This window comes from Equus asinus, chromosome 8 (genome assembly GCF_041296235.1).
Source record: "Equus asinus isolate D_3611 breed Donkey chromosome 8, EquAss-T2T_v2, whole genome shotgun sequence".
Taxonomy (NCBI): domain Eukaryota; kingdom Metazoa; phylum Chordata; class Mammalia; order Perissodactyla; family Equidae; genus Equus; species Equus asinus.
The window spans coordinates 100,786,918-100,809,909 of NC_091797.1; the positions used below are offsets into that span (position 1 = coordinate 100,786,918).

The following is a 22,992-nucleotide window of genomic DNA, read 5'->3' on the forward strand; positions in this document are numbered from 1 at the left end:
TGGAACTCAACAAAGAGCACCAGAAATGAGCCAGAGAAGGGACCACCACCCAGAGACGCCAGGCACTCCCCAGCCCAGTGGGTCCTGTCTCACTGTGCGTGTGAGAGGGCAAGGACGGGCCGCGTGGGGTGCTGAGAGCACCTCGAGCAGGACCCCAGGCCCGTGCGTGCCAGGCAAGTGCAAGAACCAGCTCCCCCAGGCCCACAAGGCCCCTGAGCATCCACAACCAGCACAGAGAGGGAGGCACTGCCTTCCCGCTGAACGGACGCCCTGACTGGTCCTACCCCTCAAAATAGCTAAAAATGCTGATTAGAAATTACCAAAACCCTTACTACACGACTAAGTTGGCAAAAAAAGAGTCCGGAACTGTCAGAAGCCAAATACTAAGTAAAAGTCAAACCTCCTGAGGCCTGTGGAGCCCACGCTGGCTGTCGCCCTGAGGGCGCTGCTGCACCGGTAACCAGAGTTCCGGTTCTTAGGGCCTCTGCAGAGGACAGGTAAACCTCCCAAGGCGGTGATCGCATGGGAGCATCCCCATAAAGCTGAGCCCCCATAGGGCTACATGCTCAGGGTCAGACTGAAGCAGAACTAAACCTGCACCTGGAGGCGCCAACATACCGCCAGCCCTCAGGTTTAGCCCGAATTCACACCTCCCTGGGGCTCCCCAAGCTTCAGTCTGTGAACGGCTCCTCAGAAGGAGCCCACCTTCAATGCAGGCCTCAATGAATTCACAGACAAAACCCTACCAAATGCAGGCTCGTAGCCAAAATGCATAAAAAGACAAACAAGGGAACAAGGCTCTAAGAGGGGAAGCCATCAGAAACAACAGGAAGCAGACCCAAGTAGGGGACGGCCATCTGCATACTGGGAGCCAGTTCTCATCAGACACCGGCTCTGCCAGCACCTGGATCTTGGACTTCCAGCCTCCAGAACTGCAAGAAGTAAATGTCTGTTGTTTGAAAAAAAAGAAAAAAAGAAACAACAGGAAGCAGAACTAGGCCCCCAGAGCAAAGCATCCCTGTATATAAAATAAGGATGCTTAATGGTTCTAAAGAAATAAACAGAGGGAGCTGAAGCTACATGTAGAAAGCAAGAGACTACAACAGTCGCCACTCAGATTTGGAAAAGGGCCCAACCGATGAAATGCTGGGGAAGAGGAGATTTGCACTCTGCCAAGGTACTACTCTACAGACTATGTGCTAATCACAAAAGGAAAAGGCACCTTTACAATGGAGACAGCTGGCTGTCACCACCTTCACCGTCTGATGGAAGCTGGCACCACCAACAGTAAACACACTGGCACCACGCATCTCCTAAGATGATGCAAGTGGACACGGCACCACCCTCGTACATCCGTGCCCACGCGTGCAGGAAACAAGCAGACACATCCAGATTATGCGACACCGGGCAAGACAACCAGCCGGGACTTATCACAAAGGTCAAGGGTGAGAGAAACAACAAGAGCAGAAGGCAGGGCCACTCCTGTAAATTAAGAGACTACAGAGGCATCAGGACCAAATGCACTGTGTGAACCTTACTAGATTCTGGATCAAAAAAAGGGGAGCTGTAAGGGACATTTTTGGGACAACTGGGGAAATCTGAATATGGACTGCAAACAATATAGAATGATTGTTAATTTTGGGGGGAAGGATCATGGCATTTTCTGTAGAAGAATGTCCATATTCCTAGGCTACAGAATTTTAGGGGTGAAAGGTCATGATGTCTGCAATCTGTTTTCAAATGTTTCAGAAAAAAACATATTCTCTCAGTCTTTATCTATCTACATATAAGTATGTAGGCAGAGAAGTAAAGCAAATGTGGGAAAATGCTAACAGGTGTGAACATAGGGAAGGGCACACAGGTCTGCACGATGCTGCACTTGCCCCTTTCCTGTACGTGTAACAATACGAAAGCTGCTCCGGGAGGGGAGGAAGACACGCACACTGGATGCGCTAGAATACACTGTTTCAATACAATAAAAAAGCAAACAGCACAAAGAAAAAGGGGCAGAGGCTTGAACAGACGTTTCACAAGAAATACACACGTCCAATCAACATATGAAAGATGTTTATCCTAACTAATAATCTTGAAAATTCCTGTCAAAACCATAATGTGATATAATTACTCTCCTACCAGATTAGTGAAAAATTAAACAGTTTGTCACATGTTGACAAAGATGTGGGACAACTGGACCCCCCTCCCCTGTGGCAGAGCAGAAATGGAGACAACCACTTTGGAAAACAAGTGTAATTACCTTGTACGCCTTATGACTCAGCAACCCCACTCTTAGATGAACACCCTAAAGAAATTCTCACAGCCTACATTAAGAGATTTGTACCAGAATGTTCATAGTATTGTGGATAATGATAAAACTAAGAACAACCCAAATGGCCATCAGTTGCAGAATGGGATACATTTGGTATAGTCATACAACAGAACACTCCACAAAACTGAAAATGGATAAATTCCAGTCTCATGGATGAAGCTCAAAATCATAATTCTCATCAAGCTATACCAAGGAAGTAAAAAATGAGGCTGCGGACAGGGAGAAAATATTCGCAACACATATATCTGTAAAGGACTCATACTCAGGATAAGTCAATATGAAAAAAAGATAAAGTGATTTCCAAAGGCTACAATCAGAGATGGACAAGGGTCTACAAGGCAAATGAAAACAGTAAGAAAGCGGGAGTTGCAATACTGACAGCAGGCAAAGTTGAATTCCAGCCAAAAAGCATTAGGTTTGACAAAGCCAGACACTTTCTAATTTAAAAGCTGCAATTCAGACTAAGTATATAACAATTATGAATATCTAGGGACTCAATAACAGAAACACCATCTTTATAAAGTAGAAACTACAGGAGATGCAAGGAGTCACAGGAAAAAACTCACTAGTAATTGGAGAACGTGGTATACCACTCTCAGGGTAAGCCAGATCAAGTGACAATAATAAGCCAAGGAGACAGAAGACTCAACAAGGTAAATATATGGATCTACATGGAGCGTCACATTCTGATTACAGAGACTACACCTTCTTCTCAAGGGCACATGGAACATGTGTAAAACTTGATCATATATTGGGTCACAAAGAAAACCTCAATAAGTTTCATGAAGAAATATTCTTTGAGCGATATTCTATGATCACAGTGTAATTAAACCAGAAATTAAGAAGATAAAAACCAAAAAGATCCTCCCAACTAAAAATTAAAAACCATTTACTAAACAACTTTTAGGTGAAAGGGGAAATACTTAAACCACAAATTTAAAAAAATGACCACGGAAACACTACATAATAGAATTCATGAGCTATATTTAAAGTTTCGATGAGGGGCCGGCCCAGTGGCACAGTGGTTAAGTTTGCACGTTCCGCTTCTCAGCAGCCCAGGGTTTGCTTGTTCGGATCCCGGGTGCGGACATGGCACCGCTTGGCATGCCATGCTGTGGTAGGCATCCCACATATAAAGTAGAGGAAGACGGGCGTGGATGTTAACTCAGGGCCAGGCTTCCTCAGCAAAAAGAGGAGGACTGGCAGTAGTTAGCTGAGGGCTAATCTTCCTCAAAAACAAAATAAATAAATAAAGTTTCAATGAGAAGATAAGTAGAAGTAATACCATGTATGAATATCATACAAAAACAGTAAATAAAATATTAGCAAATGGAATACAATATCAAATTAATAAAATAATACATGATGACTAAGTGAAATTTATCCTAGGAATGCAAGATTGGTTCAATTAGGAAATCCATGAATGTCATACACTGTATTAATAGATCTACGGAGAAAAATCATGTAATTATCTCCATAGATGCTGAGAAACCTTTGACAACATTCAATATACTCATTTTTTATTAAAATGCTTAAGCAAACAGAAACTGATGGGTTTCTTAAAAATGACTAAAATACACACACACACACACACACACACACACACACACACACTTTCTCCTTAGTTCTAAAGCCAACGTGCTCCTATGAAGAAATACTGGAGGTATGTCCACTAAGATCAGAACACCCATTGTCCACACTACTATTCAACAATGTACTGGAGGTTTAAGCCAATGCAATTAGACAAGAAAAATCAATTAGAGGCACGTGAATTGGAAGAGAAGATGTTAAACTATCTTCCAGATTATATGATGGTGTACATGAAAGTCCTAGACAATCAATGATAAAACAGATTCAAACACTGAAAAAGAACTTCAGTATGGTAGCAGGAAATAAAACTAACAAAGAGAACTCAGTAGTTTCCATATACAAAGACAACAACCCATTAGAGAAAAACACCATTTATAATACCAACTAAGAAGATAAAATACTTAACGAATTTTTAAATTTTTGCATGTCCAAAGAGATAAAAGTCTAGTGTCTTTAAAGTATATAGAACTCGTCAAAATTCAGGAAAGAAAGACTAAAGACCAAATAGAAAAATGGACAAAAGACATGAATAGATAATTCATTAAAAAAATATGAAAATGGCCCTCAAACACATGAAAAGATGCTTAACCTCACTCATGGAGAAATGTAAACTGAAACTACACTGAGAGGCTTCCAGTTCTGGCCAGGATGAAGTAACCTAACTGCAGCCTCTCTGGCTGACTGTAACTAAAAACTCTGGACAAAATATAAAAGGCAATTACTGGAGAACTCTGAAAAGTGAACCACAGCAGACAGATTTTGGAGGAAAGCAAAAACTTGGAGAAATGACCTGTATGGCAATGGTTTCCCGTTTTTATTTTTATGTCTTGGGGCATTGTCTTGAGGCTGGGCCAAGGGTGCATAGCTGCAAGGCAATGGTGGCTAAAACTTGGATAGAAATGCCTAATTTCTGGATGGTGGTACACAGAAAAAGTCTAAAGAATGTGAGAGGAAATCCCTAAGGTTTGTTTTTCTCTTCTCTCTAGACACTACCCCAAGGATGGGCCCTAGACACGGAGCTGTGTGGAAGAAGCAACAGAGAAACCTCCATCTTTCTGGCCAGAGGAACCAAGGGAAGGGAGCTCTGCCAGATGGAGTGCGTGTGCATGTGCGCGCATGTGTGTGTGTCTGTGTGTGTGTGAGAGAGAGAGAGAGAGAAGACTGCAGAGAGGAAAGAGCTAAAGAAAAAGGCCCCTTACCCTGTGAGTGGACCCACAAGAGTCCCAGGCTTACCTCAAGCTGGACGTGTATGGGACGGAACCAAAGCAGCACCCGTTTTAAGAACTTGATTAAGATGTAAACCACCGCCCCACACAGACTGACCCCCGAGTGACTGATGTATGGGGCAGACCCAATGCAGCACAGCAAAAGCTTTGAAAATTGAAACGGGATTAAAACCATAGCCCACAGAGGGCGAGACAGAACTTGTGATGCAAATCTAACTGCGTTGACTGCTTGCTAACACGAAACAACATTCTCCAGAGGACCCAATCCAAGACACATCTAGGGTACAATACAAAATTATTCAACACACCGAGAACCAGGAAATGAGAGCAATTCTCAAGGGAAAAGACAACTTACAGATGCCAACCTTGAGATGATTCAGATGTTGGAAATATCAGATAAGATTTTAAAAGAGCTTTTATGATTATGCTCCGTGAGACAAAGGTAAACATACTTGAAATGAATTGAAGGAAAGCTCTCAGCAGAAAAATAGAAATTACAAAAAGGGAAATTTTATAACTGAATAATATGATATCTGAAACAAAAAATCAATAATGGAATGGGAGATGACAAAGAAGAGTCAATGAACATGAAGATTGATCAACAGAAATTATCCAATATAAAATGAGAAAGAAAAAGACTGAAATAAATAATTAGAGCAACAGTGACTTGTGGAATAATAGTAAAAGGTCCAACATTCATGTCATTGAAGTCTGAGAAGAGAAAGAGATAGGGTAGGAAAATTACTTGAATAAATAATGCCTGAAATTTCACAAATTTGGGAAAAGACAAAAATTTGTAGATTCAAGAACTCAATGAATCATAAGCAGGATAAATGCAAAGAAAATCACACTCACGTCATAATTAAACTGCTGAAGAATAACAATGGAGAAAAAAAATCTTGACAGTAATGGCACATTATACACAGGGAAATAATAATTTGAATGTGTGTATTTCTCACCAGAAACTATGGAGGCCAGAAGACAGTGCAACATTTCTAAAGCACTGAAAGAAAATAATTCTATATCCAGAAAATTATCCTTTGGGAATGAAGGCAAAATAAAGATATTCTCAGATGAAGGAAAACCAGCAGAATTTCTTGCCAGTTGATGTGCTCTAAAAGAAATATTAAAGGAGGTTTTACAGCTCAAAAGAAATGACTATCAGAAAGAAATGTGGAAGAGAAATGGTAAATATCTGGGCAAAGATAAAAGACAAATTTTCACCTCTTAAGTGAACATATATGTCATTAAAATTATAACACTGTCTGGTGGGGTGTTCAATACAACAGCTATAACATGAAGGCAGGAGGGTAAGGGGATCTATATGGTTGTAAGCCTTCTATATTTTACCTGAAATAAAAAAATATTCACTCTAAGACGACTGTGAAAGGTTAAGTATGTATGATGTAACCCCTAGAGCAACCACTAAAAACATATAGAATACAATGAGATATGGCCAAAAAGCCAACAGAAAAACTTAAACAGAGTATTTGAAAATATCCAAATAATCCAAAAGGCAGGGAAGAGGAGACAGAGCAATAAAAAATCAGGGAAAAAGAGAAAACAACAAAATGGTAGACCTAAATAGAACCGTATCAATGATTACAACAATGTAAATGCTCTCAGTGTGTTAATTATAAGACCCAACAACTATAAGCTGTTAAAAAAAAGACCCATCTATAAGTTATCTAGCAGAAACCCTTTAAATATAAAAACATAGATAGATTAAAAGTAAAAAGATGAACGAGATACACTTTATAAATAATAAAAGAAAACCAGAGTGAATATATTAGTATCGGACAAAGTAGACCTCAGAACAGGGAATATTATCAGGGATAAGAAGGATACATAATGCTAAAAGGCATCAATTCATCAAGAAGATATAAAAGTCCTAAATGGATATTCAGCTAACAACAGAACTATAAAATGCACCAAGGAAAACCTGATGGCACTGAAGGGAGTAACAGACAAGTATGTCAGAGCTGGAAACTTCAACTCCTCCTGAGCCACTGACTCAACGAGTGGTCAGGGAGTCACACAGAAGACCTGACTAATACTCTACCTACCTCACCTGGGTGACAGCAAGAGAACGCTCCACCCAACAGAAAAACACAGGCTTCTCAAACGTGCACACAACATTCATCATGATGGACCATATACTGGGTCATAAAACAAAACTAAAAAAATGTAGAACCAAAAGTATGTTCTCTAACCTTATGGAATTAACTTGGAAATCAATAACAGAAAGAGAACTGGAAAATCTCCAAATATCTGGAAAACAAACAACACATTTTTAAGCAATCAATGAATCGAAGACGTTGTCTCAGGAAACTAGAAAAAAAATTTTCTTTTTTTTGAGGAAGATTAGCCCTGAGCTAACTGCTGTCAATCCTCCTCTTTTTGCTGAGAAAGACGGGCCCTGAGCTAACATCTGTGCCCATCTACCTCTACTTTATACGTGGGATGCCTACCACAGCATGGCTTGCCAAGTGGTGCCATGTCCGCACCCGGGTTCCGAACTGATGAAACCCAGGCCGCCGAAGTGGAACATGTGCACTTAACCGCTGCACCAGTGGGCTGGCCCCAAGAAAATATTTTAACTGAATAAAAATGAAAAACAAAATATCAAAACTTGTAGGATGTAGCTAAAGTGGGGTATAGAGGAAAATTTATAGCATTAAATGCCTACATTAGAAAAGAAGAAAGTTCTCAAAGAAAGACCTAGCTTCCACCCTAAGAAACTAGAAAATGAGGAGCAAAATAAGCCCAAAGCAAGCCGAGGGAAGGAAATCATAAGAAAGAGCAGAAATAAACGAAACAGAGACTAAACAGCAGAGAAAATCAACAAAACCAGAGATTAGTTCTGTAAAAAGATCAACAAAATCGATAAATTTCTAGCTAGACTGACAACAAAAAAAGAGAGAAGAAACAAACTACAAAAATGAATGAAAGATTATCAGTACAGACACTACAAACATGAAAAGGATGAGAAGGAAATACTATAAACAACTCAATGCACATACACCCGACAACTCAGATGAGATGGAACTGAAGACCACAAACTATTAGAATGGCTAAAACAAAGAGGAGAAAAATCTGACAAAACCAAGTGCTGACGGACACATGGGGCGACACTGTTGGTGAGAATGTGAGTCCTCTGGAAAATGACTGGGCAGCTTCTTATAAAATGAAATATACATATGTCACATTGCCCAGCAATCCCACCCCTAGGTATTTATTCTAGAAAAATGAAAACTTATTTGCAAACAAAAGCCCATATATGAATGCTTATAGCAGTTCTATTCAAACTGCCCCAAATGGCAAATTACCCAGATGAGCACCCAGAATGAGTGGCACACCCTTGAGCAATAAAAGAACAAACTCTTAACAAATGCGACAACGTGGATCAAGCTCTAGAGAATCATGGTGAGTAAAAGGCTACATACTGTACGACTCTATTGATATGGCATTCAGAAAAAGGCAAAACTAGGGAGGGAGCACAGATGGGCAGGTGCCCGGGGTTGGGGGAGGGGCTGACTACCAAGGGGCAGTTGGAGGGGGTCCTGAGGTAACACAGCCAGTTCTGTCCCCAGATTTGGCGGTGCCGGTATGGCCACGTGTTAAGACTCACCGTAAGTACATTTCATGATAATCATCAGTGTATTAATAACAGATATTTGAGAGTTCATACTGATATGAAGAAATAAATAAATGGAGGAGAGTAGACAAATCTCCCATGCAGAATTCCAAATAATTTATGTATCCTCCGCCCACAAGGAGGTGGAATAGAACTGCCACTCCTGTGTGTGTGGGGACTGCACAGAGTGACTTCCTTTCTAAGAGGACAGTCTGGAAAGGAAGGAAAAAAAAAATAACTTTCCAGTGGAGAAACCTGGCAACCACGACCTCAGCTAGATGACCAAGGTCAAAATCAACAGAGATGTCAAGCTGACAAGACATACCCTTGATATGAGGTATGGGATGGTACTTTATCTTTGAGGTCTTGTTCCCAGAAACCCACAACCCTAGTCTAATTATGAGAAAAACATGCGACAAATCCCAGCTGAGGAACACCCTACAAAAGACTTGTCCAGTACGCCTCAAAACTGTCAAGGCCGTAAAAACCAGGGAAGTCTACGAAAGCGTCACAGCTCAGTGGAGACTAAGGAGACACGATGACTAAATGTAACGTGGTGTCCTAGATGGGATCCTGGACAGAAAAAGGACACTAGGTAAAAACTCAAGAAATCTGAATAAGGGGCTGGCCTGGTGGCGTGGTGGTGAAGTTTGCATGCCCTGCTTTGGTGGCCCAGGGTTCACAGGTTCAGATCCCGGGCATAGACCTATGCACTGCTTGTCAAGCCACACTGTGGCAGCATCCCACATGAAGTGGAGGAAGACGGACACAGATGTTAGCACAGGGCCAACCTTCCGCGCGCGCACACACACACACAAATCTGAATAAGGTATGGACTTGAGTCAATAACGATGTGTCAATCTTGGTGCATTACTGTGACCTCTGAACCACGCTAACGTAAGATGTTAATGATGGGAACAGGGCTCAGGCATGCTTCTGTGCACAAGGTAATGCACTGGCCCACTGCTCTCTTGGCCATTTTTTGGGAGGCTATTTTTCAAATAAAATATATTGTACAATATTTTTGTGCTAACGGTATTTAATTTACCACTAACGTATTATGAAAACCCAGTTTCCTGCTTAGACTTCTCTGGCTTCAAAGCCAATTTCTAATTCTACTTAAAATGACCTTAAACAGATTTCATGCCAACTTGTAAGTTCTTCTCCCATTTAAAATAATTCACCCTCCTATTTTTGCCCTAATATAAATAGATTTAAATTCATCAACCGTTCCCCCACTACCAGGTAGTCAGTATTCAGTTAAGCAAATTAGCTGGTGACTTTTCTCATCTTCATCACTGTCGGCACTTCCAGAAGTAGAGCAGCGCACCAGGGAAATTCCCTGACCGCTGACTTAGCCACACTGCTCTCTCCCAGCCTCCTCAGCAACCCGCTTCCTCTCTGAAGAAGCTCAGCCACTCCAGGTAGGAAGATTCTGAGGTGGCTGGTCCCCCCGGCCAGCAGGAACAGAGAGGCGCTCCCTCTGCACCTCCCAGGCTAGCCCTGGAGCTGGAGAGATGCTCTCTGGACAGGACTGCCCTGAGTGAGGACTGGTCACTAGCCCCACCCCCCCACCACCCCGCCCTTCCTGATCAGGACAGACCAGAGCAAGGCCGGGAATCCCAGAACTGGCCCCTCAAAGCCACATCATACAAGCAGCAGCCTGGACAGTACAGGCCAGGTCACTGGGAAACCTGCTGCTTCACCCCAGGAACTGGAGGTCTGACCCTGCCCCCATCATCTTCAAAACTCGGGGAGATAGGGAGTCGGCACGGGCACCTATAGCACACCAGAAACCAGCCTCCGACACGGCGCTTCTCCAAGTGTCCCTCTCAGTCGCCAAGGCCCCTGCCGGTCAGTGTCCTGTCATCCATGGCGTTGGCTCATTGCCCAAGACAGGGGTAGGGACAGCCCAGTGGTCCTGCCATGAATAAGGCCAAGGACACAGCTGCCTCCCAGAGAGGCCACACCTGCCCACGGCGGCGGGGAAGAGCTGTGTCCCGCGAAGAAGACGGAAGGAGCAGGCCTGCTGGGACGGTCAATCCCTACGCCGCCCCCTGCGGCTCCGGGCCGCAGTGCACTGCACACACCCCGCGGGCCAGGGCCCACCCGCGCAGCCCCTGCTCACGCCAGCCCGTGGAGGACCGGCCGCCACGCCCACGGCAGCTCCCTCCGCGGCCCGCGCACAGGAGGCAGGGCTGCCGGGCAACTCCAACTTCACAAAGAAACCATTTCTGGAACGGGGCTCCACTTGGCGATTCGGAGTGAAAGGCGCACTTCATAGCTCCTTCCGAGCCCGCGCACCGCCAGGCCTCTCCCCTTTGAAGCCTCGGTGAGTGATTGAAGCGTCTGCTTTCCGAGGGGCAGATAGCACCGGGCGAGTAATCCGACTCTAAGCCCCAGGATAAAGGTAGTTTGTTTCCTCTCAGCCAGTCTGTCAACACCTCCTCAGTAATTAGCCCTAATTATTACCAAGGGCCAGCCTCCCATTCGGTTATTAAATCAGAAATAGTATCGTGGCCGGGCATCTGTCAACGCTGGACTGGCGACCTTGGATTCATTGAATCCCCTGTCAGTATCATGGCTTCAAAGATGCAGATCCCGGGGAGGGGTTCCGGGGATGCAGTGTGGCCAGCGCGGCCCGGGATGGGGGGAGGAGTGGGGGGGAGCAGGGAAGGGAGGGAGAGCAGACGGTGCCAGGAGCAGCCCTGCACACTGCAGGCTCGGAGCCCTCCACCATCTCTGAACGCCCCTCCCCGGGGCAGTAAGTGCACCCATTAACTCTGCATTGCGAGGGGGGGGGGCACGCCCACCAACAGCCTTCCGTCTACAGGGCCAGAGGCCCGTCCTAGGAGTGGCAGGCTGCGGCCTCAGTCTCCACTGACAGAGCTCAGCCTGGGGCTTGGCGAGGCCCTGTGCTGGCTGCTTTGTGAGTGCACAGGGAAATGCCCGAGTCTTGGCCAGGAGCCTCCTCTGAGCCTCGTGGACACCCTGGGCACCTCCCGCGAGCTGGGCGGCCTGTGAGGCGGAGCTGGGGGACAGCTGCAGACACAGGTATCTGCGGTGGGGCTGAGCGCAGCACCCCTGAAGGCCCTGGGAAGGACAGCCAGCAGCTCTGTGCTTGGCCTAAGGGCCTCTGCAACTTGGAGGCCTCCTGCTCCTGCAGAGCCCTCCCAGCTCCCGGGGCAGAAGCTGCCCCTCCAGCAAGGCTCACCTCCTCAGGCAGGAGCGGCACTCACCCCATCTCCCTGGGGCAGCGTCCCAGACCCCTTGGGGCTGGCTGCCAGTGCTTGTGTGAAGACCACTGGGCCCCAGGCTTCTCCAAAGGCCAAGGCTCCTGGCCTGCAGTGAGCCGGCAGCACTGAACACAGTGCCTGGACATTAAGTCCACCAGGTCTCTGAGCGACCCTTTCAGCCGGGCCCCACTGTGTTTGGGGGAGAGGGCAAGAGAGGCCAAGTCAGAGCCGAGTCCCCAGGACCAGGATCCTCTGTGGCAGTCAAGGCGCAAGCACTGTGATGGGTGTCCGGGCCCTCCCATCCGCCCGCTGCAGCCGGTTCTCCCCGGCTGTGCCACAGCCAAGTGCCTGCTGGGTGCTCCACCAAGCTTTCTCGAGCTGGCAGGGCCAGGCTGGCTGGGCAGCAAGTGAGCCTTGTGGAGACAAAGGTGCCTCCGGCTGCAGTGCATGAGGTGTGAATGGCCAGTCTGCCCCACAGCCAGCAGGGCTTCTTGCAGCTGTGGGCACAAGTCACAGACTTGTCCTTGGGACTGGCGGACAGACGGCCCTTGCCAAGCGGAGAGGAAATGCCAGGGTGAGGGGCCACTGGGAGGCAGGGGCGGGCAGGATGGGCGGGCAGGGCCTCTTCATCAACAGGCGTCTCAAGCTGCAGCTGAGGACGTCCGTCACCCCCAGGAGTGGGTCCAAGGAGCCTGGCGAGATGGCAGGAAGGAAGCCTAACTTAGGGGCGTTTTCAGCCAGCCTGCCCCCAGGCACTTACGGGCAGGGGCAGGAACCTAGCCAGCGCCGGAAAAACTCGTTGTTTCACAGGAAGTATGAGCATTCCTGTGCGCCAGTGCTGGCCTTTGGGGCCCACTTCTGCCGGGAGGCCTGGTTCACAGTGGCCAGGGTCCAGGGGTGACGACAATGCTCACCTAGCGCATGGACCAGAGGCTGATCCCCGAGGGTTGGTGCCTGGCCTGAGGGTTGGGAACGTGCCCAGGCAGCCCCTGGGCACCCAGTCCCACTTGGAGAGGGGCTCCTAACCACACTGTGGCAACACACTTTCTGACAGGGATCCACGTGGCTGCTCCTGTGGCAGACGCTACCTCGAGCGGGATGTCCCCCAGCAATGTCTACCACACGTTCACAGACGTGCAGATGATGTGCTGAGAGATGTACACATGTTTACAGTGCTCCGTGGGGTCTGTGCACACACGTGTGCATTACGCTAACAGCTGCCGGCAGCGTACGGTTAGTCTGAGGGAGGGGAGTCAGGGGCAGTGATCACAGCGCTGACACGCCTGCCACCTTGCAGGCACATGTGAGGCAGAAATTCCACCCAATTTACAGGCAGCAAAAGTGAGATCTGGAGAAGTTCGGTGACTTGCTGGGGGAAGGGGATGACGACAGGGACCAGGAGGCTGCGGTGGGCATTGTGAAGTGTGCGCCTGGAGCGGGCCAGGAGGGCAGGGGCTTCACTGCCCCGGGCCTGGGTTACCCTCCCAGCCAACACCACCCTCAGGCTTCCGTTTGCACCGTGATCTTCAAGGGAGGAACACAGGGTTTGGGTGGTGACAGGCTGCTGTGCCCCAGGGGCAGCACGCTGGATCAAGTCGCTGGCCAACCTCATGCCTTTTGGATCCCCTAGGCTGCAGACCCTCACAGGCCACCCACCACCCTGCGGCCTTTAGAAAGCTTGGCTACTGCGCGAATGCGTCAAGGTGAACAAGACTGTGCTCTTGGGACCTCACAGAGCACGGGATGCAGCACCCCTGGCGGCCACCACTCCCTGCAGTGACCACACAGCACTCACACTTCAGCTTTAAAGAACGGCCACCTGCATGGCAAAGCACGGGCTCACTCCCTGACCACTGGCCCAAGCCCTGTGTTGCTCAGACGCACACATGGAGAGCAGCCCAAGGTCATCCCTCTCCACTGTCTGGTGACCCTGCCAGTGGGAAGACAGAAGCACCTGGCAAGTGCACAAACCCACCAGCCACAGGCCCCAGCTGTGGCCGTGTGCCCCGAGCCAGGAGAGAAGGTACAGGCTGCTGAGGGCATGCTGTAGGCCAGGGGCTCCTCCCAGGCCCAGCCTGGATGCCCCCAGGTCACACATTGTGTCACCCACCTACAAATGAGGACACCAAGACCCCAAGAGAAACCAAGTGAGCTCATGGCTCCTGCTGTCTGGGAAGCACACTCGGCAAGGCCGCCACGGACACGGCACCCCCAGGGCCAGGACTGACCGCCACCAGAGCTGGGCAGCAGGCACGCCTTGGTCCACTAGGCCAGCCTATCCACTTCTGTTCGTGACAAAATTTGAAGAGCAAAGCGGGGGGGGGGGGGGGGGGGTGATGTTTCTCTACCAGATAATAAAGACTCACGACTGAGCTAGATCAGCAGCGGGGAGAGACCAGACCAGCGCAGGCGTGCAGGAGAGGCAGCACCGCGGCAGGCGCAGCCGGCACCTGAGGCTGCAGTCCTGCGCCCTGCGGGACAGGGGCGACGGGGTCCTCTCTCGGTCAGGATGGAACAGGCCATGCTGTGGGGAACACGAGCCCCCAGCTCAGCGCTGCACCAGTGGAAGCCCACATCCCATGCCTGCTGCACATCCAGCGCAGGTGGGCAGAGGGCCCTGCTCTTCACAGGCTCTCTGATGACAAGAGGAGACCCTCCCGTACCCTGCACATGACAAGGGGATTCGACACTCAATGTCAAAGGCAAAACACCACAACTTGGGGACAGCGGATCATGTCTTTGTCCCCTGAGGTAGGGAGAGATTCCTTAGTAAGAAGTAAGAGTCTCGCATGCAGAACTGGGTGCCTCTTGCTCCAGGCCTGGAGGGGCTCTGTGCACGGGCACCCTGCAACCCACAGCAGGCTGTGCACACCACCGCCCAAACTGCAAAAACAAAAACAAAGAAACCCATCTTGCACAGTATTATGGGCTAAATCATGTCCTTCAAAATTCCTATGTTGAAGTTCTAACGCCAGCACCTCAGAATGGGACTACACTTGGAGAAATGGCCTTGAGTGGGGTGATAACAGTTAAATGGGGTCATATGGGTGGGTTCCAACCCAATCAGACTGGAGTCCATATAAGAAGAGATTAGGAGACACACAGAGGGATGACCATGTGAGGACACGAGAAGATGGCCACCTACAAGCCAAGGAGAGAGGCCTCAGAAGGAACCAACCCTGTGGACCCCTTGATCTTGGACTTCTAGCCCCCAGAACTGTGAGAAAATACACTTCCATTGTTCAAGTCACGCAGCCCCAGCAGACTCACTCAGGCATCTTTCCACGGGAACTGACTCAGGCCCGCCCCCACTTCCTCAACGGCTGTACTGTGGTGTCCTGCTGAGTGGACACTCGCTCTTCTAACACAGAGTGCCCCACCCCACAGTAGGACTGGCCACTCTCATCCCTTGGAACTCAAGTGTGGCTCGGTGGCTTCCTTTGGCCATGAGAATGGAAGGGGAATGACACACATCACTGGTGGTTCACTCTGGTCTTCCCCCTGCCTCTGTGGTTGTGGAGAACTATGTCCAGCGGAATTCCTGACGGCATGGGTCCCTGAGGGACTGCAGTGCACAGAGGGCACCCGACTGATCTGTGAGGATAAGTGGCTGAGATGCTAGAGGTTTTTGTCACTGCAGCACAATCTGGCACATCTTGACTGGTAGAACGGGGTAACACAACAGGGCTGTGGACCTCACTCCTTATCCCTGAAACTGCACTGTTCCCAGTTTTGCTGTTAATAATGCAGTGCCCCCCACCAGCCTCGGGCCACTCCACCCTGTTATCTCATTCAACTCTCCCACCGCCCTGAGGACAAACCCTTCTAACTGCTCAGAGAGGTCAGGTGACACCAGGCCCGGCAGCTTGGGCAGAGGCGGTGAGGTGTCCGAGCTCAAGTCCACGCTCTAAAGCCCACACGCAGGACGAGCGGTGGCCATCTGCATGTGGGCAAGGGGTCAGGTCAGCGTCTGCCTCCTACAAATGCCATGTGGGTGGCTTGTGGGACCTGATGCTCCAGCAGCAGCAGGAGAAAACTTATTTCTCCACGCCTTCAGCAATTCCAGGCATCTAAAACATTTAAAGTCCTGGAATCACAGGCAGAAAAAAAATTCACCCATATTTCCCTGTAGTGCTTTTCTGGTTTCACGGTGAAATCTTTAATCCACCTGGAATAAGGCTGGTGTAAAAAGCGAGGTAGGGGAACAGCTTTACTGTTTTCTAGATGGCTAACCAGTTGTCCCAACTTTTAGTGAATAATCCATCTTACCCAATTAGTTTGAAACACCACCTTTAGCATAAACTAAATCCCTATATTTGGCTCTACATCAAAGTTCTCTATTCTCTTCTATTCACCCGTCCACACCAATTGCCAGGTGCCTTCATTATTACCAGTTTTATAAATGTTGACATCGACTTCAACACTTCCAGTGTTAGAACTTTCTTTGGAGACAGGTAGTTTTAAAAATCCAGCCATGGTGCCACGTCTGATCTTTAGGAAATCAGTCTCCGGGTATTTCCAAGGGAAGTGAGGGACGGACGCAATGGTCTGGAAGTCAGGCCCCAGCATCTCGGCCTGTCCCTGAGCACATGTGGTACACCTTGCCGGACCACCCTGCCAGACCATGCCACTTGCAGGAGCGCCCCCCTCTGGGCTGTCCACCTCTGTGCAGAGAGCCGGGAGTAGTTTATGACCCAAGGGCCCTCCTCCCACAGCACATGGCAGGGCCTCCTCTCCTGGCCCTCTGCTCCTTCTCCCCCAGAGTGTGAAAGCAGCTACATCATCACATCTACCCGAAGGCAGGCCACAGCGCCAGCAGGAGATGAAGCTGTCACTTCGCACAATACTGTAGGCACTGCTTGTCTGGAGGGCCAGGCCAGAACCCTCCCATCCTCTCCTGACCCTATGTGTGCAGACACACAGAACAAGCAACCTTGCTATTGCCACTGAGGCCTGGCCCTCCTTTCCCGTCCTTCGTGGTAAGAGCCCAAGCACAATAGGAATCATTTGCCAAATTAAAAAACAGGTCATCCAGTCTCTCCCCAAATTCCCTCAGGAGAGGTATGCCAGACTATACCCCAAGCCTGCAGGAGCTGTCTGGGGCCTGGGGGAGGAAAGGCCCCAGGAGGACAGGGGGAAGGAAGGGAAAACAGAGCCGTGAGCTGAAGGAATTACTCCAGGTCCACTAAATGGAGGTGGGAAAGGCAGCCCATGCAGAGGCCAGCAGCACACAGGGCGTCTACGGGGCCACACGGCCCAGAGAGCAGCTCGAGGGTCTACTGCCAGAGCTGTCTTGCCGGCTCAAACAAGGACCCTTCTGATATCACCAATGATACCAGGCCCATATAGGCAGGCCAGGCCACAGCCAACCACTGGGGGGGAGCGCGGCGGCAGTCCGACCTGAGCCTGCGAAAGCAGTGCCCACACCTGAACAATAGCACAGAGGGGCAGCAGTGTGACCCCGCAGAGGCACTGAGGCTGGGCTAGTGCATCCAGGGACTGCCTCCATCCGATCAGAATCAAGACTGCACGCTGGCATCTTCTGTCAGCTTGCAGCTCTTGCTTCGGAGGCTGTATCAGCTTCCCACCTATTTCCAAGGTCTGCACTGTTTTACATGTAAGGTATCTGTGCCGTGAAATAACTCACACATAAAACCACCTGAACCCAGAGCCTTTTAGAGTGACCATTACTAAATAACCCCAACAATGTCTATTTTTATTAATTTTTTTTTACCAGATGTTTATTACTGTTTTTCCTTTAAAAAAAAAAAAAGCTTTAGGAACTTACTACATTTCTTACTTTTTCTTCCTACTATCCAGTAAGGTGTTCTTTTGTTGTTTCCACAGTTGGAAAACTGAAACAGGCTTGAAATTCCTGCCTAATGGCCCCTCTTGAGTAGGCGCACTGTGCCCATCCTGTGTTACACTTGGCTTAAAGGAGCTTCCGAGCTCAGCTCTCATCATTAGCAAACCCTTCCTTGTGCAGAACAGGCCTTTCTTCATTCCAATCCTTTGCCCCTGGGGCCTCACAGCTCTGGTCTGCCGTCTGCTCAGTTCTCAAGCCCACACTCCACCTGCCAAGCCTCCCACTCCCACCCATTCAGCCCAACTCCTCCAACCAGACCCCTGGAGCCTCAAAGCCCCGACCAGAAACCACACGTGTGACACTGACCTGGCATGATGGTGGCTGGGCCTAGCCTGCTTCTGACAGCATGGGCACACTGCTTCTGCCCACAGAACCAGGACTCTGCTTGTCTGCAGCCAACACACCACAGACTCAGTCATGGATCCAACACACATTTAATGAGCACAGACTGTGTACCAGGGACACAAAACTAAGAAAGGACCCCTGCACTAGAGGCTCACGGTCTACCCAGAGATACAAGTATTACGGGTGTTACAGCATTGGGGCTTAAGTGCTGAATCAGCAATGTTTAAGAGTAGAGGGGGAGGTTGGGACTGCTGAAGAGCATAAACTGAGAGGGCAGCACGGCCAAAGGCCCTGAGACGTAAAAATTCATGCCAACTGCTGAGGAAAACCAGGTGTGGCTAGATGTTAACATACAGAAGGGGAAAACCCCTGGAACAGAGCTGAGACCAGCAAGAGGACCTGCATCCCAGCTTCCTGCACGTAAACCGCCCCAGCTGGCCATGGCTGCCGGCAAACCCACAGGGAAGCATCTTTCTCTGCCAAGGTGCCATCCCACTCATACCGAACGATGAAAGTGGCTGCGTCCCCCACGCAGGCTTCCTTAAATTCCAGGCCAGAGGGCAGAGGCCACAGAGAGCAGAGACAGGACGGGAGCCACAGCAGAGACCATCCAGGGACCGGATTCAAAGAGCGCCAGCACAGCAGACCCAGCCTAGTCCCAGCCAGCACTGAAGGCGGTGTTTTTGAGTATGGGCAATGCTTTACAAAGATGGTACAAATACCTGATGGGGACTATCTACGGAACCCTCTCCAACTGGTGGGAATAGGCCCAGGTGAGATGGTACTCCCCAGGGAGGTGTGGGCATGCAGCTGAGAGGCCAGCAGGAGGCAGCTTCTGGGCCCCTGGGGGAGCCAGAGGATGGAGGGCATAGGGCAGAGGCCAAATTTCTGCTGGGGCGCTGGGGAGGGCACATGGGAGATGACGAGGGCTGTGGGTGCTCAGATGGGGCAGAGCCCAAACACATGCACCCTGTGCCCAGTAACAGGGCAGGTGGACAGGGCAACACCTGGTATACGATGTCTAGAGGCATCCAGCTGCGCCACTCTGTCCTGACAGGGCTGTGGAGCTCATCAGAAGGGGCACTGCTGCACCTGTTGGCCTGTGTTCAGAATCCAGGGCTGTGAGTCGGGGAGCAGGAGAAAATGGTGGTCCTCCTAGGGCACCCCTGTAGGGCACCTAAGGATGCCTCCTGGTCTCCTGTCTCAGAAACCTCCTCCTCTCTCTTCTGGAGTTCTGGACCCCCTGAGTGAGCCGGATCTGGTTTCTGGGCAGGGGGTTAACAGATTCTGAAAGTACAGGGGTAGGTTTGGGGGCTACCTCCCCTGGCTGGGAAGAGACTGGCCCTACAAGACCAGGATGGGTGCTGCACGCAGAGCTGGACAAGGCAGGGGGTCTGTCGACCCAGGGCTGATCTCCTTGGCCAGCTGTTGCTCAGACAGAGCAATTTTGGACAGAGAACTGGAACTAGAAATAGCGGGGGTGGCCACAGTGGCTGGGACAGGCCTGGGGGGAGCGCCTATGTGGAGTGCCAAGGCCTCCAAGAACCTGGCTAAATACTGCCTCACTCCAGGCAGCTGCAGGGCCACAGGGGGCCAGCTTGAGGCTGGGGGCAGGGAGCAGGGAACTGCAACGTGGTAGTCAGCCAAATTATTTGGGTCTTGAATAATTTCCTCCAGATTCTGGCAAAACAGCTCTTAAGCGTCAGGCAGGGGCAGGTCCCCGTCGAGGTATGAGGCTGTCCATGCCCGGGCTCAGCCCGTCAGGCACCAGGGTCTCACAGATGCCACTGAGACTGTCCTGGCACTGCTCGAACTAGAAGGACATGTAATCGCCCAGCTGAGCCAAAAAGCTGTCCAGCAGCCATGGGGAGCCATCAAAGGTGCCTGAGTCCGAGCCTGCCACCCACTGGAAATCCACCCCGAGGGGCCATGGGCCGGGGATGCACATGGCCGGGAGCCCCCTTTCTGTGGGCTTACCGCCAGGAACATCACTGGGTGTGCTCTCCTGTTCCATGGTCATGTGCACACACACAGGTCCCCACAGCAGGGCCGCTCAATCCAGGGGTCCACTAAGGGCAGTGTACGTGACCACAGGGGAAGCCCGGTCCATCTGTGGCCAAGAGTGTGTACTGGCCTAAGTGGCTGCTGCCCGGATGGCACTGCAAGGACCCTGCCGACGGTGACGGCCACAAGGCATGCTGGGAGCGGAGGTAGCTGCTGCACCAACTACAAGAAGGGAGGAGGAAGGGAGAGCCGGTGCAGAGGGGAGGATGGGCAGCAGCAGCACACAAGACACAACGGAACAGAGATGGGCTGAAGAGGGGCGTGGCAGACCCCGGCATTCCAGGCAAGTGCTGAGGGTCAGGGGAGCTGACAGCTGCGGCCTCAGGAGAGCTGAGAAGAGTTGATGGGACTGTCAGACGCACCACCATCCGAGGCAATCTGTCCGAAAACAAGGTGGGAAGAGCGAGAACTAGGGCCAATCATCACCACTTGGGTAGCAGGAGGAGGCAACAAGTAGGCAAATCCCTGGTGCCCTGCTAAGAGCTCGACTGGAAGAAGGCCCAGGAGGTCGGCCTGAGAGGTTCAAGAAGGCAGGTAAATGCCACCTGTGATGTCTCAAGGGCACGGTGTGACGGCAGATGCTGTCAGTCCCAGGAGAAGAAAAGGGGGCCCGATCAGAAACCCCTGGGCTTCCTTGGGCATCCTGGCTGTCAGGGAACTTCAGGAGGAGAAAAACAGTAAGCTTCTACTGAGCTTTCCATCCGCGCTGAGCAGTGGCACCCTGATGAGGCTGCTACTCTTATCGCCCCCAAGGCAGAGTGGTGAGTGAAGTCACTTGTCTGCGGCCCCACACCAACCACTAAGTGGCAGAGGCAGCAGAACCCGGCTCTGGAACGCACGTGCTTAACCACTTCACCACACCGGTTACTACACTTCACAGTCCACTGAGGAGGTGGCTCTGGCTGCCCCAAATGCTGTGACTGCTGAGGACACAGACTGCAGCAGAAGATCCCTCTACAACACAGCATCAGGAGCACGGCAGGTGCTGCCCAAACACCTGACAGAAGCCTGGGGCCCTGCTACTCCCCTCCAGCCTCCCTGCCATGCTTCCGAGACCCTCCTCACCACTCCGAGTACAGCCTGCAGGCACGGCCACCCTCCCCGAACGCCACCTCCCTGCACCCCACGCACAGCAGCCTGACCCCCAAGGTTACCCTCGCTTGCCATCTTCTCTCACAACCCCAACGTCACTCCTGCAAAGAGCCTGAAGAGCAGTGGTTGCCAACCGCGAGCTGCCTAAAGAGCGCTGACGTGGAAAGGAGACTGCGACCATCAGCAGGTACAGTTCTCTTCCAGCGCAGGGAGCCCTCTCCTGGGGCTCTCACACTCTGCTTAGCCTGACTGTAGCCACCTTCCCAGTCTCTCTGCAAAGAGGTGCGCTCATGGCCTCCACAGAACCTTCCCTGTCTCACCCCTCCTCGTGCAGTTTTCCCAGCAACCCCTCCACGCATACCCCAATGCTGCATCAGCTTGCACTGATGGGCACCGCGGCCTGCACACACCCTCACACACAGTTTCCTATGTGTTTATCTACCCCAACAGAGTGAGTTCCCCCAGGACGATGCGACTCTGTTGGCTTTTCCGCCCAGCACCTTCCCAGGGTTGCCCGCAGCACTCGAAGCTGCCAGGGCCACCAGCACCTACCTCTGCCACCCACGCATTCTGGAACCTCGCAGGTACATCCCCCACTCCAGAGGATCTTCCACACGAAAGCCCCTCCCATCCCAACACAGGAAAAAAATATTCTAGAGCCTGCTAGCAGCAGTGGCCCAAGGAGCAGCACAGGAATGCAGTCCACTCACGAGTCCAGGGCAGTCCCTCACCCAGCTCTGAAGTAATAACCAGCAACAGCACTCCAGCTCCCACCACCAATCTGAGGTTACGTGTCAGGCTGCGGGCAAAGACCACATTGCCTGCCCACAAACCAGTGCACTACACAGCTCTCTGTCTTCCCTTCTCCTAGCCCCAACCTCCCACCCCACTCAGAACCCTAGCTGTCACCCTGCCCAGTCATCTTCATGCCTCTGTGTCCCCTGCAGCCTCAGGGAGAAGGTTCCCCCTGAGCCAAGCAGCCAGCCCTGCTTGGGTCTGAACCTCCGTAAGCCTGGACTTCACTCTCAAAACTTGGATGACGTTGGCCCTTCCGTGCCGGAGGATCTCTTGGACTCTCTCGCTTCCCTCCCCACCCTGCCTGGTGCTGAGGAACTGGAGCCCTTTTCTTGGACCCGCCAGCGCGCCACTCGCGGAGCAGGTACCGCGGCGCAGGCGCACTGGCCTCCGCAAAGCCTAAGGCAGCGCCTGGAACGCGAGAGGGTTCTCTGCTCCGAGGAGACCGGGGCACCGGGAGTGGACTAACCTGCCCAAAGCCTCAGAGCGCGCGGAGGGCAGCCCACTGCACCCTCTCTCGCAGTCGGCATGCAGGAAACCGCGGGGAGATGCGCTCACAGCCCCGCCGCCGTAAGAAGCCGACATACCTGCGGCTCCGCGAGGAGCCCGCGAAGAAGGTCCAGGGATGTGCGGCCAGGCAGTGCGGATGGCTTCCCTCCGACGGCGAGTCCCAGTGCCACCTAGAAAGTGGGGAACAAGACCGCCGCCGTGAGTCCAGAGAGCGCGACCCGGAGACGGCGGGAGCCGCCTGAGTCGGCTCCAGGAGCCCCAGCCCGCGGCGGGATCCAAGTCGGGGCTCCAAGAGCCTCTCTGCG

General features: G+C 51.0%; 2 protein-coding genes across 3 annotated transcripts in view; both read right to left on the minus strand.

Annotated features, from left to right (window-relative positions):
• Positions 1 to 22,992, minus strand: part of GNB1L (G protein subunit beta 1 like) — a 59,177-nt gene that overhangs the window by 35,978 nt on the left and 207 nt on the right. For both annotated transcript variants that reach the window (XM_070516688.1, XM_014827152.3), the window contains exon 2: positions 22,765 to 22,857. The gene's annotated coding sequence lies outside the window, so the exon portion shown is untranslated. The remainder of the gene's footprint in view (positions 1 to 22,764; positions 22,858 to 22,992) is intronic.
• RTL10 (retrotransposon Gag like 10) lies at positions 19,193 to 20,637 on the minus strand. The gene is given in 6 exon segments (XM_070516702.1): positions 19,193 to 19,505; positions 19,508 to 19,627; positions 19,630 to 19,994; positions 19,996 to 20,260; positions 20,263 to 20,302; positions 20,304 to 20,637. Coding segments are annotated over 6 exon segments (1,083 nt in total). The 5' UTR covers positions 20,424 to 20,637; the 3' UTR covers positions 19,193 to 19,332.